The 13,402-nt window shown below is 50.9% G+C and overlaps 2 protein-coding genes across 2 annotated transcripts; one reads left to right on the forward strand and one right to left on the reverse strand.

Moving 5' to 3' along the window:
* Positions 1-4,325: 4,325 nt before the first annotated feature.
* Positions 4,326-9,209, reverse strand: Z518_09579 (uncharacterized protein; the record flags this gene model as incomplete). Its single annotated transcript, XM_013413534.1, has 1 exon — positions 4,326-9,209. One exon carries the CDS (start codon positions 9,207-9,209, stop codon positions 4,326-4,328), a length of 4,884 nt encoding a protein of 1,627 aa, XP_013268988.1.
* A 2,482-nt stretch (positions 9,210-11,691) lies between these two features.
* Positions 11,692-12,504, forward strand: Z518_09580 (uncharacterized protein; the record flags this gene model as incomplete). The annotated part of the gene is made up of 1 exon (XM_013413535.1): positions 11,692-12,504. One exon carries the CDS (start codon positions 11,692-11,694, stop codon positions 12,502-12,504), a length of 813 nt encoding a protein of 270 aa, XP_013268989.1.
* Between the last annotated feature and the right edge of the window lie 898 nt (positions 12,505-13,402).

Consider the following 13,402-nt stretch of genomic DNA (forward strand, 5'->3'; position numbering starts at 1 on the left):
CCAGAACTCTCCAATCCCTCAAGCGATCCAATGACAGTTTCTGAGAAGGCCTAAACTTCGGCTCGCGGCACTGTCACACAATACCGGTTTTTCCAGGTGTTCCTTGAAGATCTCATCTCACCAATCTTTCTTACCTGAAACCGAAGTCATCCTTACCAAAAATACTGCATTTCGCTTCTGCTCCATCTACTTTGTGTGCACATCCGTTGACTATCTGTGCATGGTGCATGAAGGAGCGGACGCTGTCCAAATCAGGCATCCGAACTTTGGCTGGTGACATCCGAAATTCTTCTTACCAGTTTCAGATTTACATCTCATCTCTTTAGGCAGGCTGCTTTCCCTGTGTAGCTTCTTGCATCACATCCTATCGCTGCTGAGCCGTCCTTGCATGGAGCCAGCCTATTTGAGATTTCTTCCAAATGGATGTTTGACATCCCAGCTTCAAGTCAGCCATGCTGCTGCATCACCAGCCGTGTCCCTTCATGGGAGAACCCTCACTACTTCTCGATCAAGTCATGGACTTCTCCGGTTGCACATAGGCTACCAGCACCCTGCTTTCCTAGGGTAATCTCTTAACTTTCGGGTGCTCCTTCAGTCCATCGTGGAAATTTTGCCAGTCTGCACTGTGCAGGCAAGAGTTGCCTTGGATCACCACACCGGACGGCGCTTTCCTTTGCCAGAGAGGATCTGATTTGGATTTGCCGTCGTATCTCGAACCTTGTCGCCATTTATTTCTTTCTTCCAACAGTATGTATTCCGGTGGGTTTCTCAGATTGGATGCTTGCATCTTTTTCTTCTGCGGCTGTCTTTGCTAGTAGGATTTGTCGAGCCACAGAATTTTACGTAAATCGTGTGGACGAGGTACGTACACGGAGTTGAAGGACCTGACAACCTCCAAGGTGAGTCAACGAAATCCATCAATGACATGAGGCTTCTGGTCGGGCCCTTCAACCAAAAGCTAACGACTTCAGCGACTTTCAGCTCCCCGGCGTAAATAGCGACAACTATTATACCCACTTTTCCTTGTTCGACAGCCTTCTCCCAGGCTTGGAAAACTGGTTTCATTACCAATGTCCTACTATATTGAATGATTCAGTGGATTACCCTATCTTCGAGGAGTTCTCTAACCGGAACGATGGGAAAGAAACTTCCACGCCGTCGATATGTCGAATTTCTTCTTGCCAACGCGATCAGCCGAAAAAATGCTCATAAAATTATGTCAGGCCATCCAAGACAGAGAAATCTCATGTTTCCTTATTTGATATTCCCAAGTACATCTGAATCAACATCCTGTGGCGGAGGCGAAGCGAAATCCAAGCATACTGAGATACGTTCAACGGGGGGATGCCGTACCCCGACTGAGTCAAGAGTAAAATGTCACTTCGAAACGATTGACACCATCAGCAGCGAGGTCACAGATGGAGAGATTGATCGGTCGATCGATGCTGTTGTTCAAAGTTGTCTCCGACAGAGACTTCGCTCAAAGCGTCGACTTGCAGCGATCGTCGATGTCGATAAGAAAGCTCTCTATCCGCTAGCATTCAGTGCGACCGTTTCGCGGCGTCAGCGAGAAACAGCCGCCCATCAATTGAATTGTCGTATTAAATCATCGGCAATCCTATTCCAACAAGAGACCTGCCGCGAACGCTGTAAAGCGGCGTCTATAAAGCCTTGTTCTGATCTTTCTCGACGCTCATCCATGATTCTTTGCAAATTGAGACATTGAGTGGATATGGTTTGGTAACTACCGGCATGCTGACATGACCTAACCTTCCCTTCATCAGTCATGGAACTTCGGATGGAGTCAAACCACCTTCGGGGCCAAATGTCGACCTGTCAAGTGGGGCTTTCGGGAATTCATCCTGGTGAGCTCCATACCACCATCGAAGAGATGTCGCCTTGTCTTGTCTGTTCGACGTGCTTGAACAGACTGCGGCTTCTGACAACCTTGTACCTCGTTGCGTCCCCTTTGTGCTGGTCTGATGAACTTCGAAACTACCAGTAGACTCATGCTGGGTGGTTCGTGTCCAATCGAAATTTTTGGAAATATGTTTTCTTGTCAAATGTCGCGATGACACAGGCAAATTCACGTCGAATCATCCTCTCCACGTGTGGCTACACAGTCAACAGTCTTCCAGGACGCTGGTCTCATCACCTTTTACGTTGACAACTCCGGAGCCTCCGATGTGATGCGTCCGCTGTGGGAAGCAAAGACGTAATATCAATGCCCAAGGAGCATTGTTGCTGAAACTCCTCGGTGTCTACCCCCCTTCGTTGGATGATAGGCGCTTGATGGGTCTTCAATCCTCCCTCTTTGGCCTCGATGGCCTCCAGGTCATTTCTTGGTCTCCTCTTTCATTCTGTTCTTCTGATCCGCAAAATACCTTCATAGATGTTAACTTATGTCTCAGGTGGTCCAAATATATCGCCCATAATAAACGATGGCCTTCTTGTCAGGGACAAACAGCAATGAAGATGGACTCGTTTTCCGTTTGCGTTCACGGATCACAGACTTTTGATGAATTGGGCAGGACTCAGCGCACACGGCAGGCCGTGGGAATCAAGTTTCTCAGAAACCCATTTATATTCTTCTGCAATCTACGGTCTACGTCTATGCTCAGGCCATGTGCCACAGACCCGGTATTTGGACATTGTGTAGCAGCTTCTCTCATATACAGTCAGATTAATTGTTGCATAACGGAACACGAGCGTAGACTCTTGATTTGAACCAATTCCTCAGCTCATCCTCTTTGGAATGTGTCACGTTTTCATCCTCGGCGCACTGCCAGCCATAGCACGCTTGCTATTCCTCAACTCCTTGAGCTCAATGGTCAAGTCTTGGTTCCTGAGCAGCGACGCTGAGTCCAATGGTCGAATACAATGTGACTTCTCTGAGCACGAACATCCAGTTTAGTGTTCATTCATGTTTAAAACATGTCTACAGGAGTTTCTGCTTAGCTAGACAAGAACGAATCGTTTCTGACAGGATCAAGGCTCTATCACGCTCTCTTGATATGTGCAAATACTACCTCTGTCCGTGTTGCCTGTGCTGAAGGTATAGAGAATTTCTCACAAATCGCATTAGAGAGCAAACAGCTGAGGCGCTGAGGACTTGATTTTTCGCTCTTGTCCTGTTTCTTCCCCTTGCCTGGCTTTGCATGTTCCTTTTCTTTTCTTTTCCCTTTCTCTTTTGGTCTTTGGGTTTCAGTTTACAATGTACATATTTGTTCCTTCTCCAGGCACCGCCGAGTAGGACACTCGCTTCATTTGCTGATCGAGGATTGAGGATCAGAAGTGGACTTCCCTGTCCCGTCAGGAGTTATGGGGGGTGACAGGAATTACGTGTATTTATTCGGTTAAGTATTGCGCTGAACCCTTCGACTGAGAACAATCGAATTCGAACCTTTCAGCACTCGATCATTCCTTGACTCAGGGGTTGAGTGAACAGAGCTGTGATCGGCAAAGAAGAGGACGTTAAGGTCAGCCAGCTGGCCAGCAATCGATGATCTCTTCGAACTGCTGTTTGGTAGAGGCAAGCGTTTGAATGAAGTCAAGCAGGAACAGGTGGGATGGAGAGAGGGATGTGCACCTCTGCTAAATGTCCAAGCTGTGATCGATCGATATCATTTATAGGGATCAAAGTCTCGCCGCAATTGTATCAGAACATTCGAAAGAGAATTCTATACCAAGGCTGGGATGTTCCGTTGCTGACTTGATTTTCTCGAGAAGGGAGCTGCTTCAGGGATTTTTGCTGTACAGCAAAGGACGAATGAAAGATAGAAATCTCTGGGGCTGTCGCTCTCGCGAGGCTGCGGTGCTCAATGGACGGCCTCAGCAATTAGGTAGAAGCAACAACGTGAGAATCGAAGAAACAAGGAAATTCGTTTTATCACACACAATAGCGACACTGCCTGCCTGCTCCCTTAATAACCCCCTTCTCCGGCTTCTCCATCTCCAACCCAATGAAGTGAACCACCCGCGTTCCCCCTAGAAGTAGAAATGAAGAACCAGAAGAAATGAAAGGAAGAGACTTTTCTTTTCCCGGTGCATTTCCCATGCCCGTACCATGCGGTGCCTTCCCGGCTTGTTGTGCCGGTGCCCAGCGATCCAGATCCAGATCCGTTCCGTTCAATTCAATTGTTCGTAAATTCGTCGACGTCGTCTGTTCCCGTGAATCTCTCTTCAGGGGAAATAGTGTTGCCATGTATCAAGTAATTGCATTTGGAAAAGTCCTTTTGTTTTCGCTTGCTTTCGTCGCGTCTGGAGCGAACCCTGTTCCCGGTGCCAGGTCCAATCCGACTTTCAAATCCATCAAAAAAAATCCATCATCCTAACCAAATGTCACCACCTTCGCCCTTTTCCCAGTTTTCCCAAGCCTTCCAATACGCCTTTTCTAGGTCACGCACCCAGCGCTTCGTGTCGAAGAGTCGACTATTCCAACGCCCTTCCCATAGCATACGGCGGAGATCCACCAGACGGCCCTTGCCTCTGCCAACCTTCTGTCCGGCCAAATCGGTTGCAGGATACCTGAGTCCCTTCGCAAGTGCGATTGCGGTGTCAATATATTGCTTCTCGCTCTTGACAAGTAAAACGCGGCGGGCATCGTCTCCTTCGCGACCCTCGGGTAATGCGCTTGCGACGATGCTTCCTGCCATGCGGCTGCACATTTTATATTTCCATTTGCCCCATGTCACAATCGGAGTGCCAGACCAGACCACATCAGCAGCCGTGGTGTGAGCGTTGCATTCTGGCGTGTCCAGAAATAAATCCACGACCGAGGCACGCGTGATATGCGCCCCTTTGGCGGCCACATCGGTGAACACAACTCTAGACGCAACTTCTGGGTTGGTCCAATCACGTGCATACCGCAAAAGATTCTGCTCTCCGAGATCGGGAAAACGGAGTAACCACAGGATCGCGTTGGGGACCATCTGGAGAATCTGCAGGTACATATCGAACGTAGCAGGATCAATTTTGTACAGTTGGTTGAAATTGCCCAGGATGACCGCTGAATCTGACAACGTAGGGAACAGTTCTTTCCGGAGCTTCCAGCGCTTTGCTTGTTCCTGTTCCCAGGCCGCTTCTCGACTCGCCGGGTCTTTGAGATTGGGGGGTCCCTGTTCTGAATCAGGTGCACTCTGTTTGTGGTCCACGCAAAAGAACGAGTGACGAGCAAAGATGACATTCTCGGAGTACACCCAGTCCTCGGCACCTTCAACCAGTGAATCGGGTCTCAGTCGGTCCTCAATGTCCACATTTCGGCGCCAGGGGGCGAGTGTGTTGGGGGGAACAGATATGGTATCAGCGAAGACATAATCGCACCATTCAGCTCCCAAAGTGCCGGCGAAGCCCATGAAAGACATGTGGATTGGTGCAGGTCGAGCGGCAAAGACCTCATTCCTCGCACCTCGAGTGTATCCATTGAGATTGACGAGAATGTGGACGTTGTCTTTGACGATCTGATGGACCAGTCGCTCAACGCTCCAAGCAGATGCATCATAGAACACTGGAGCCTCCCGTTCGATTTGTTGTCGATGAACGGAACCGTCCGAGGCAGTTGTCGCGTAACAGATGGCTCGGACTCGGGATGGATCATGAAGACCAAAGACCGATTGCATCAAATGTGCCAATGGATGGTTGTTGAAATCCGAACTGACATAGCCAACATTCAAACACGGATTCGGTGGCGAGGGCGGTGGGAATACGGTTGCCGGAAGCCAGGCGGATCGAAGAGTACAGACAGATATCCGCAAGGCGTTTCTTTGCGATATCTGTCGAACTTGTTTTGCCGACAGCGGTGCGGTAAAGGTATGGAAAGGCAGAACCGTGGGTGCCGAAGGAGGAGACAGAGAATTTGGTAGCTGCGGACGCGTGTATTTGCGTGCAGGGTACTCTTTGTGCTCTTTGTAACGATCTTGGTACCACTGCCATCCAATCTGGCGGATTGCGCGTTCGACCAGCCGGACGATTCGAGAACCCTCCCATTTCTGCCCAGACCAGAATCGAAGAGCTTGACGCAGAGTCTCCGACAAATGAGTTCGCCCACGGTTGTCTTGAGGAGATTGCTTGTGATGACTGAGCTGAAGTGAAAGTGACTCGATCACACTAGGAGTTAGTGTTCCACATCCCCAGTTCTCACCATCTTTGAGCTGCTTTTCGACAATCTCAACCACACGATTGATCCAACCGTATGGCTGAGATGGCTCATGCTTCATACCATTATCGTCGACGTGTAATCGATCGAGGAATCTATCACTCGCACAGATTCCACCGCGACCGTTCCAGCTGCAGACGGAGTTCAGAGCAGTTGCCAGTCCACAGACGGCTTCAGCAAAGTCAGGATTTGCCGCAACAGCTCGTCGGTAGTACACAATGGCGTCTGCCACCCGACCCTGATCTTTCACCGCATTCGCAAGATTTGCCAATGCAATGTCAAAGTTTCCGTCACAACTCACGGCTCGTTCGTACATCTTGATCGCAGCTCCAAGTTGACCGATGTCTTTGAGCAAACTGCCCAAGTTCGTGAACAAGTGAGCGTGCTTCTGATCGATATTGAGGCCATAGTTGTAGTACATCAAAGCCAAAGAAATCCCACTGCCAGCAACGACGCCCGGGATGTTGGAAATTTGCGAAAAATTTGAATCCGCAAGATGAGCAGGATGGGCGCTCTGCTGAACACTTGCGAGCAATATTCCAACATTGTTTGCGGTCGACGGACTTCGCTGGAGGGAAAGAGACAGATAGTACAAGGCGAGAATTTCTCGTGTGCTCGGGGACCTCAGGCTGCCGATGTCGGTAGCGTTGGACATGCCATCTTGGTATATTTTGGCCAGGGAAAGCAAGGAATTGCTGGTGGTCGAGACGGCAGCCTGCACAGCGAAAGGAGGCGTGACGTGTTCCAGTCCAGGTAGGTCACCCTCGGGGGGAAACATGTGTCTGGCCGTGGCTTCGGCATGCTCGGGCGCCAGTAAAATTGGTTCCTTGCCTTCAAGTTTGGAACGAACGTACTCGGGGTCCCTAATGCTGCACAAACATGCCCGCAGAATCTCGCTGATCAAACCTCGAATGCCTCGCTTTCTTTGACCGGTGGAGATCAGGACAGCGTCTTCGAATGCCGCCGCCGCTCCATGATTATTACCCAGCGCATAGAGCATGTTGCCTTTGGCGTGGATGAGAGCCAGCATACGTCCATTATCTGCACCGGGGATCGCGTAGCCGCTTGAACCAAAGCCAGGTGATTGACTCTCCGAACCCGTGCCAGCGGTTGGAGTGTGGAAATCGAAGTCAACATCAGAATGACCATTATCATAGGAAGCAACCGTAGCAACACTGGAGGTATGGCTTCGAGTGTCGCTTTCTGTATCACTCAGTTCACCCCAAGAGGCATGGGGGTCTTCGTTTCGTATTCGCAAGGTACTTTCCACGTATTCGATAACGCTGACGGCTTCTCTTGCGCGATGACTTGCGCATAATAGTCCGATGAGATGTTCGACTGCTTCAAAGTAGCTTGGCCGCAAGCTCACTGCGTCTGACCAGTACTTAAGTGCATCCTCGCGGCGGTGCAGAGCATGGCACGTTGCTGCAAGATTGGACATGGCTTCAATATGACCGGGGTCCTGTTTCAACACTGCTCGATACCACTCTTCAGCTTTGGCATAATTACCTAGTCCGTATGCCAGGCATCCCACCAACAACATTCCATCTACCCAAGGAGTATCGGCCTCTTGACAGAGTAATTCCATCGTATTCAGCGCCGAGATGGCGGACTCGTAAGAAGGCGGTCGAGCATACAGATCTGGCACAGTCGCGGCACCGGGTTGTCGCACCTCGGGAATTCGGTCTCGGGGTGGATACTGGTATCCAGGAAGATTGTTCGACTCGGTGTGGTTGAGGGAAGACTGAAATTGGGGCCCGGACTGATTTGGTTGAGGTCTAAAGATGGCGGTCTGAGGGCGGGAAGGGGTATCATAGATCGACGGATCACCCCCTGTACGAAGGAATGGATTCGAATTGTCCCGTGGTCGAGTGGATTTGTCGGCTGAATCGTTCTGGAAATGCGATCCCGTTCTCCTCGGCGGCTTCGGGAAGATGGCAGGTTTCATCGTTGACCGGCTATCCGATGAATTTGTCCGGTGATCTTTCGTACTGCATCGGATTGTTTGAAGTAGATCCTTGTATATCTTGTTGGCCCAGGCAAAGGTCTTATCCCTAAAAGCGATCCGTTCCGAGCTCGCACTCGGTATGAGCGAAGCCAAGGTCGGTCTCGTCACGGTCATCGGACCAGACATGGAGTGGTCGGGTGTCGAGAATTGATAGGGGTAGGGATACTGTGGGCTCTGGTATATATTCTGTGCAAGATTCCATTTTGACGAGGGTGATTCTACAGAACTCAACGGGGTACCCAACATCTGCGGGTGGATATTGTGCAAATAAGCATGGTTTGGTACAACTGGAAGTCGCGCTGGTTTCCGAAGGGTTTGGGAGTGTTGAATGTGATCTAGAGGGAATCTTTCTGCAGGAGCTCGTGGGAAGAATCGACTGTCTCGAACGGCGGCCGGTCGATATGGATTGTAGGTACCGTCAGGCCAATAGGGCCCATACAACACTTGACCAGCGGATGCTGTGGGGCCGAATGGAGAGTGCAGAGTAGATGGAAGGACAGTGGGGACATTGGTTCCATGTTGAACGTAATACCGCTGCGTCGGATGTATTGGGAGCGTTTGATTGAGCACCGAGTCCAATCCGCCGGGGAAATCCCAAGCCGGTCGGTATGAATATGGTTTGGATGTCCCATAGGGCTGAGATTGTACGTCTTGTCTTCCCTCTCTTCCAAAATCGGCTCCAAGAGTGCTTCCCGTCCGCTGTGACTGGTTGGAGACTGGCCATTGTGAGCTGAAGGGAAGACTGGGGTGTTGAAAGTTGGGTGATGAAGACAGTAAGACATGCTTGGAAGCCGGGAACTGGACATTCTTGTCTATCGCGGCAGTATCTTGCTCGAACAGTCTACCGTTGGGTGTTTTCCGCTGCCTTAACATTTCATGTTCGACATAGCTGAGACCACTAGAGCGTTGGCGTCCATGTTGAATTGTGCTCGAATGGGCGGGAATAGCAAATTGACGTGAAGCGGCACCGTTGGGTAGGTGTATATAGACATTTGGGTCTCTGATGGGGTCCATCGTATTCACATACCGGTGAGGTACGGTGAGCATTGTTTCAGAGACGCCGCAGAGATCAACCGATAATTTTGGATTGAGGCACACCAAAAATGAATGAATCAGCCGGCTTCAAAAGTGATTGTATGGGGTCGTCTGGACAACTTCACTAAAGACACAAGAAGGCAACTGGGCCTGCTCTTGTTCCTCAACCGGAAGCTCATTGTGTTCCTTCAGACGTTCTCCTGCGCTGTGAGATGCGCACAATCATGGATGTAGAAGGTGTCCTCAACATAAACTACCACGTAGGATATGTCTTGTGAAACAGAGAATGGGCCGGGACTGGCTTTTGGGTTCGTGCTAGTTCTTGACTACTTTTTTTCAGACGAGGCGAACGCAAGGAGAGGTCGAGAGGGCTTTGAACAGGATTGATCCAGCAGGTGGTGAACACGAGGGCGGCGGGCGGATCGACCAGGATTTTGTTATTAGAGGTGTCGTCAAGGGAGGATCTGAGAATACGGGCAGTTCGATATCCGAGTTGCGGCCAGCGAAAACATCCGCGTTGCTGCCGTTGGGTGCTGGGATACGTGTACACACACAGAAAGAATGAAGGAGTTCAGAACGATGCGAGGAGAAGTCGTGCAGGGTCTTGTGGCCAGATATTCATGCCTCATGGCTCGCGCATCCATCCATCCATACGAACCCATCTTTTTTTTCTTAGACGCCAACGTTACGAAGGGTGTGGCTTGCAATGGAGGCCCCCTAGTCGTCGAGATCCCCTGGGACTGGCTGTGGAGCGGAGTGAGTCTGGTGTCAGTCGGGGGACAGCAGGAAGTGTCACGTCGACGCCGCCCGGCTTCATTGGTCCGACTCAGCGAGCTACAGTAGACTACAGGTGGACTAGGACTGGGCTACAGCGCCCTGGCCTCTGCGCCTGGCTCCATTCTTCAGGCGCCCGTGTGCCACCACCACCTCTAATGATCCTTTTCAGCCTAGTGATGACGATGAAGCGGGCGGGATGGGTGGACCTGTGGCCTCGGGCCAGGATCAAATGGATCATGAAATGATCGTGATGCGCCCAGTGGTCGGAGGTTCCCAGTCAGCGTCGCTCACTCAATCGACAATGCACAGTAGCACCCCCATCTCGAGGCGTGACAACGCAGCAAAAACTCTTTTTCAACAAGACTGGAGGGAAAAGACAAGGTGGCCACACAGCGGCGGGGCCAATATTTGAAGCGCAGGAGGTGAGCATGAGCATCTCTTCGACTTTTCTTGTTTATAAAAATAGGTCCTGTGTTTTGCCTTGATCCACGACGGAGGCCGGGAGCAGAGTAGTGTTGTCTGGGGTACCCATCTGTGAGCAAAGGGTTCGCTCAGCCTGTCGAAGTTGACATTTCACCGGTCGTCGCACACTGATATATTTTCCGTACCGGTTTTTCCCCTGTCCTGTCCTGTCCTGTCCTCCCAGCATTCCAAAGCTCTGTCGATCCTGTCCGTACCCTTTTGGCATCTCGTCGAGCGAATTCCGGTTGGGGCCGCTGGACTGGGGCACGAGTGATGTCAACGGGCCCAGCAATGAGAGACTTGCGGAAGACCACGGCCGAAATGCGGGTGGGCGCTACAAGTTTGCTGGTCAGGTCTAGAGGGTTTTTAAGAGACCAGTAAGATCGGCGATATCATCGGCTCAATCAAACATGTGGGCATCGCGTACTCCGTCGTAAATAATTTCTTTCCAACATGCAATGGATCTGATAAAGGTCCTGGGCGACCAGCTCATGCTTCCTGTTCTCTTCCGTACAGATGTCTGCAACTGACACAGAAGCCAAACGTTCCGACTCGTGTTGAATTTTGGTGAGACTATCGAGGTATGAGATTCCGGGGAATGTTGGTACTCGGCCTCACTAAGTTTTTCTTGTGGTTTCAGCCTCCCAAAGATGTTGAATTTCATGAGGAATTGGCCATATACCATGCCATTCGGTGAGAGAGTTCACGATCGTAGGTCGGGTTGCGCCTTCACGGGATGCTATGCTGGTTGTTCTTAATCCAATCTGGTCTGTCTGAAACAGCTAACTCGGGGTCGACCATGAGTTCACGTAAGAGCGTGTGTGTTGGACGACGCCGGAGGATTCGAAGCATTGGCAAAAGAGATGAGTAGTCATAAACGCCATTACTACATCGGAACATGATTCAGGTAACAAAAGTTGATTTTGATCTTTCCGGCTTGTCGCATGAACAGTTGCTTGCTGCGTTTGACAGCGCTAGGGCGAATTAGTGACTGACCCGAATTTGGTACGGGCTCTCCGCAAAAACATCCATCCAGTTCAGCAGTCGAATCTTCCAGCATCGACTTCACATCCTTCTTCTGCTCATTTGTCTGAATTCATTCGTTCATTCAGCAGAGTCGCTGTATCGGGTCAGGCTCTATTTGTTACTCTTGTCGATTTATTGTGCAGTTTCCACCGAGCACCAATCTGGTCGCAAATTATGTATTGTTGTCGACACTGTCCAAATCGAAGATTCGGGCGAGACAGATTCCGAGATGGGCACTGTTGAAGAAGTTCAAGAGGCAGAAGAGGGCCATGCTGAAACTGGAGGCGAAAGGGCGGGTGAAGGAGACGCGACATTGGGACCAAATGGACATGCGCCGGAGAACCCTCAACCAGTTTTCCTCGAATACCTCAAATCACCTATTGTTCAGCTTGTGATCGGTAGCGGCGACGAAGAGACAACCTTAACCGCCCACAAATCCATTCTTACGGCGTCGTCATATTTCAACGAGCAACTCTCATCTCTGTCCGACGACGATGACCTCACTCTTAGCCTTCCGGACGAGTCACTGGATGCAGTGGGCTGCTTCTTGCAGTATCAATACACCGGAGAATACTTCCCAAGACTGATGAAAGACAAGGATGAAACCTACCTTGAACATGACCCTACCGTTCCTGCTGTCGACGATACTGGCGCGCAGCTTTTAAAACACGCTCGTGTCTACACTCTGGCTCGGAAACTCGGATTGGACGACCTCAAGCTTCTGGCTCATTCAAAGATCCATCGCATCAATTCGACAGCCGTGGGCGAGATCGCATATGCAAGATATGTCTATGGCAATTCATCCATGGATGACTCCGTCATACGGAAGCCCGTCGCAGCATTCTGGGCAACCCGTTCACATATTCTGCGTCACGAGGCCGAGGCGGAATTCAAGGCCTTGTGCTTGGAGTTTCCACAATTCGGTTTCGATGTTTTGAGCTTGGTGCTGGATCAGCGGGAAAAGAGACACAGACATCGCGAGGAAGAGGGAGCCTCTGTTGGAAAAGCCAGGAAGAAAATGAGACCAAGCGTCAACATTTAGCCAGGCTCATCGTCACCTTGTTTCATGAATGGATGGCACAGGCTGATGGGATCCAGGGATAGGTGCTGTTCTCCAAAGCAATCTGGGCTTTTATTTCGACCTGCGAGCCTCCTCCTGTAGCAATAACAAGTACAGATCATGTGAGAGAGTAGAAGGAACATTGACATCCACGTTGAAAGGCGAGGAGCCGACCTCCACCATGGCGTAGACAGACGCATCTGGGGGCAGTGCAGGCCGCGGCACGGCATTTGCGGGGTTTTCCTTTGCGGCCATTGGGCGCAATCCTCGCAAGGCCTTTCGGATGACTGTCTTTTTGCATGCCCGGACTCCTTTCGTGTTGCTGTTTCTCATCGCCATCTGGGGGTCTTCTGCGCAGTTTCGGGTAAAGAAGCTCCTTCTTGACTCTGCGCGCACCCACCTAGACGATGGTCCTTTGCGATCGTGTTGCATGCGACAACATTCACAGTTCCATTCTTCTGCCGGGCCCGAGTCCGGTTCGCGACCCGACGGGCAATGTCAGATCTCCCAGACGAGCCTGACCATGCCGGCAATGGCACGAACAGGAATACAGGAAGACGGACTTCGCTGTCGAATGAGGTCGTCTCTCCAACAGGTCCTCGCAAGTCAGGCCAGACGTCAACCGCAGAGCAGCCAAAGAAGAAACGCAAGGTGAATCACGGTCCGTACTCTTTCCACAGATCCCCCGTTGTGGCCTCATCTGACCCTCTTGTGCAGCATGTGTCTACTGTCGCCGTTCGGTAAGCCAATTTTTACCCTGGTGGCCGGGAGCACCGAGTTTTTCGGTGCTGGCAAGACATATGATGGGCTAACCAGTTGGTTTGGTGGGATACACAGCATATGACCTGCGATTCTGTACGACTCCCTCCTCTTTCCATGA

Source organism: Rhinocladiella mackenziei, assembly GCF_000835555.1.
Source record: "Rhinocladiella mackenziei CBS 650.93 unplaced genomic scaffold supercont1.7, whole genome shotgun sequence".
In the NCBI taxonomy this organism is placed as follows: Eukaryota; Fungi; Ascomycota; class Eurotiomycetes; order Chaetothyriales; family Herpotrichiellaceae; genus Rhinocladiella; species Rhinocladiella mackenziei.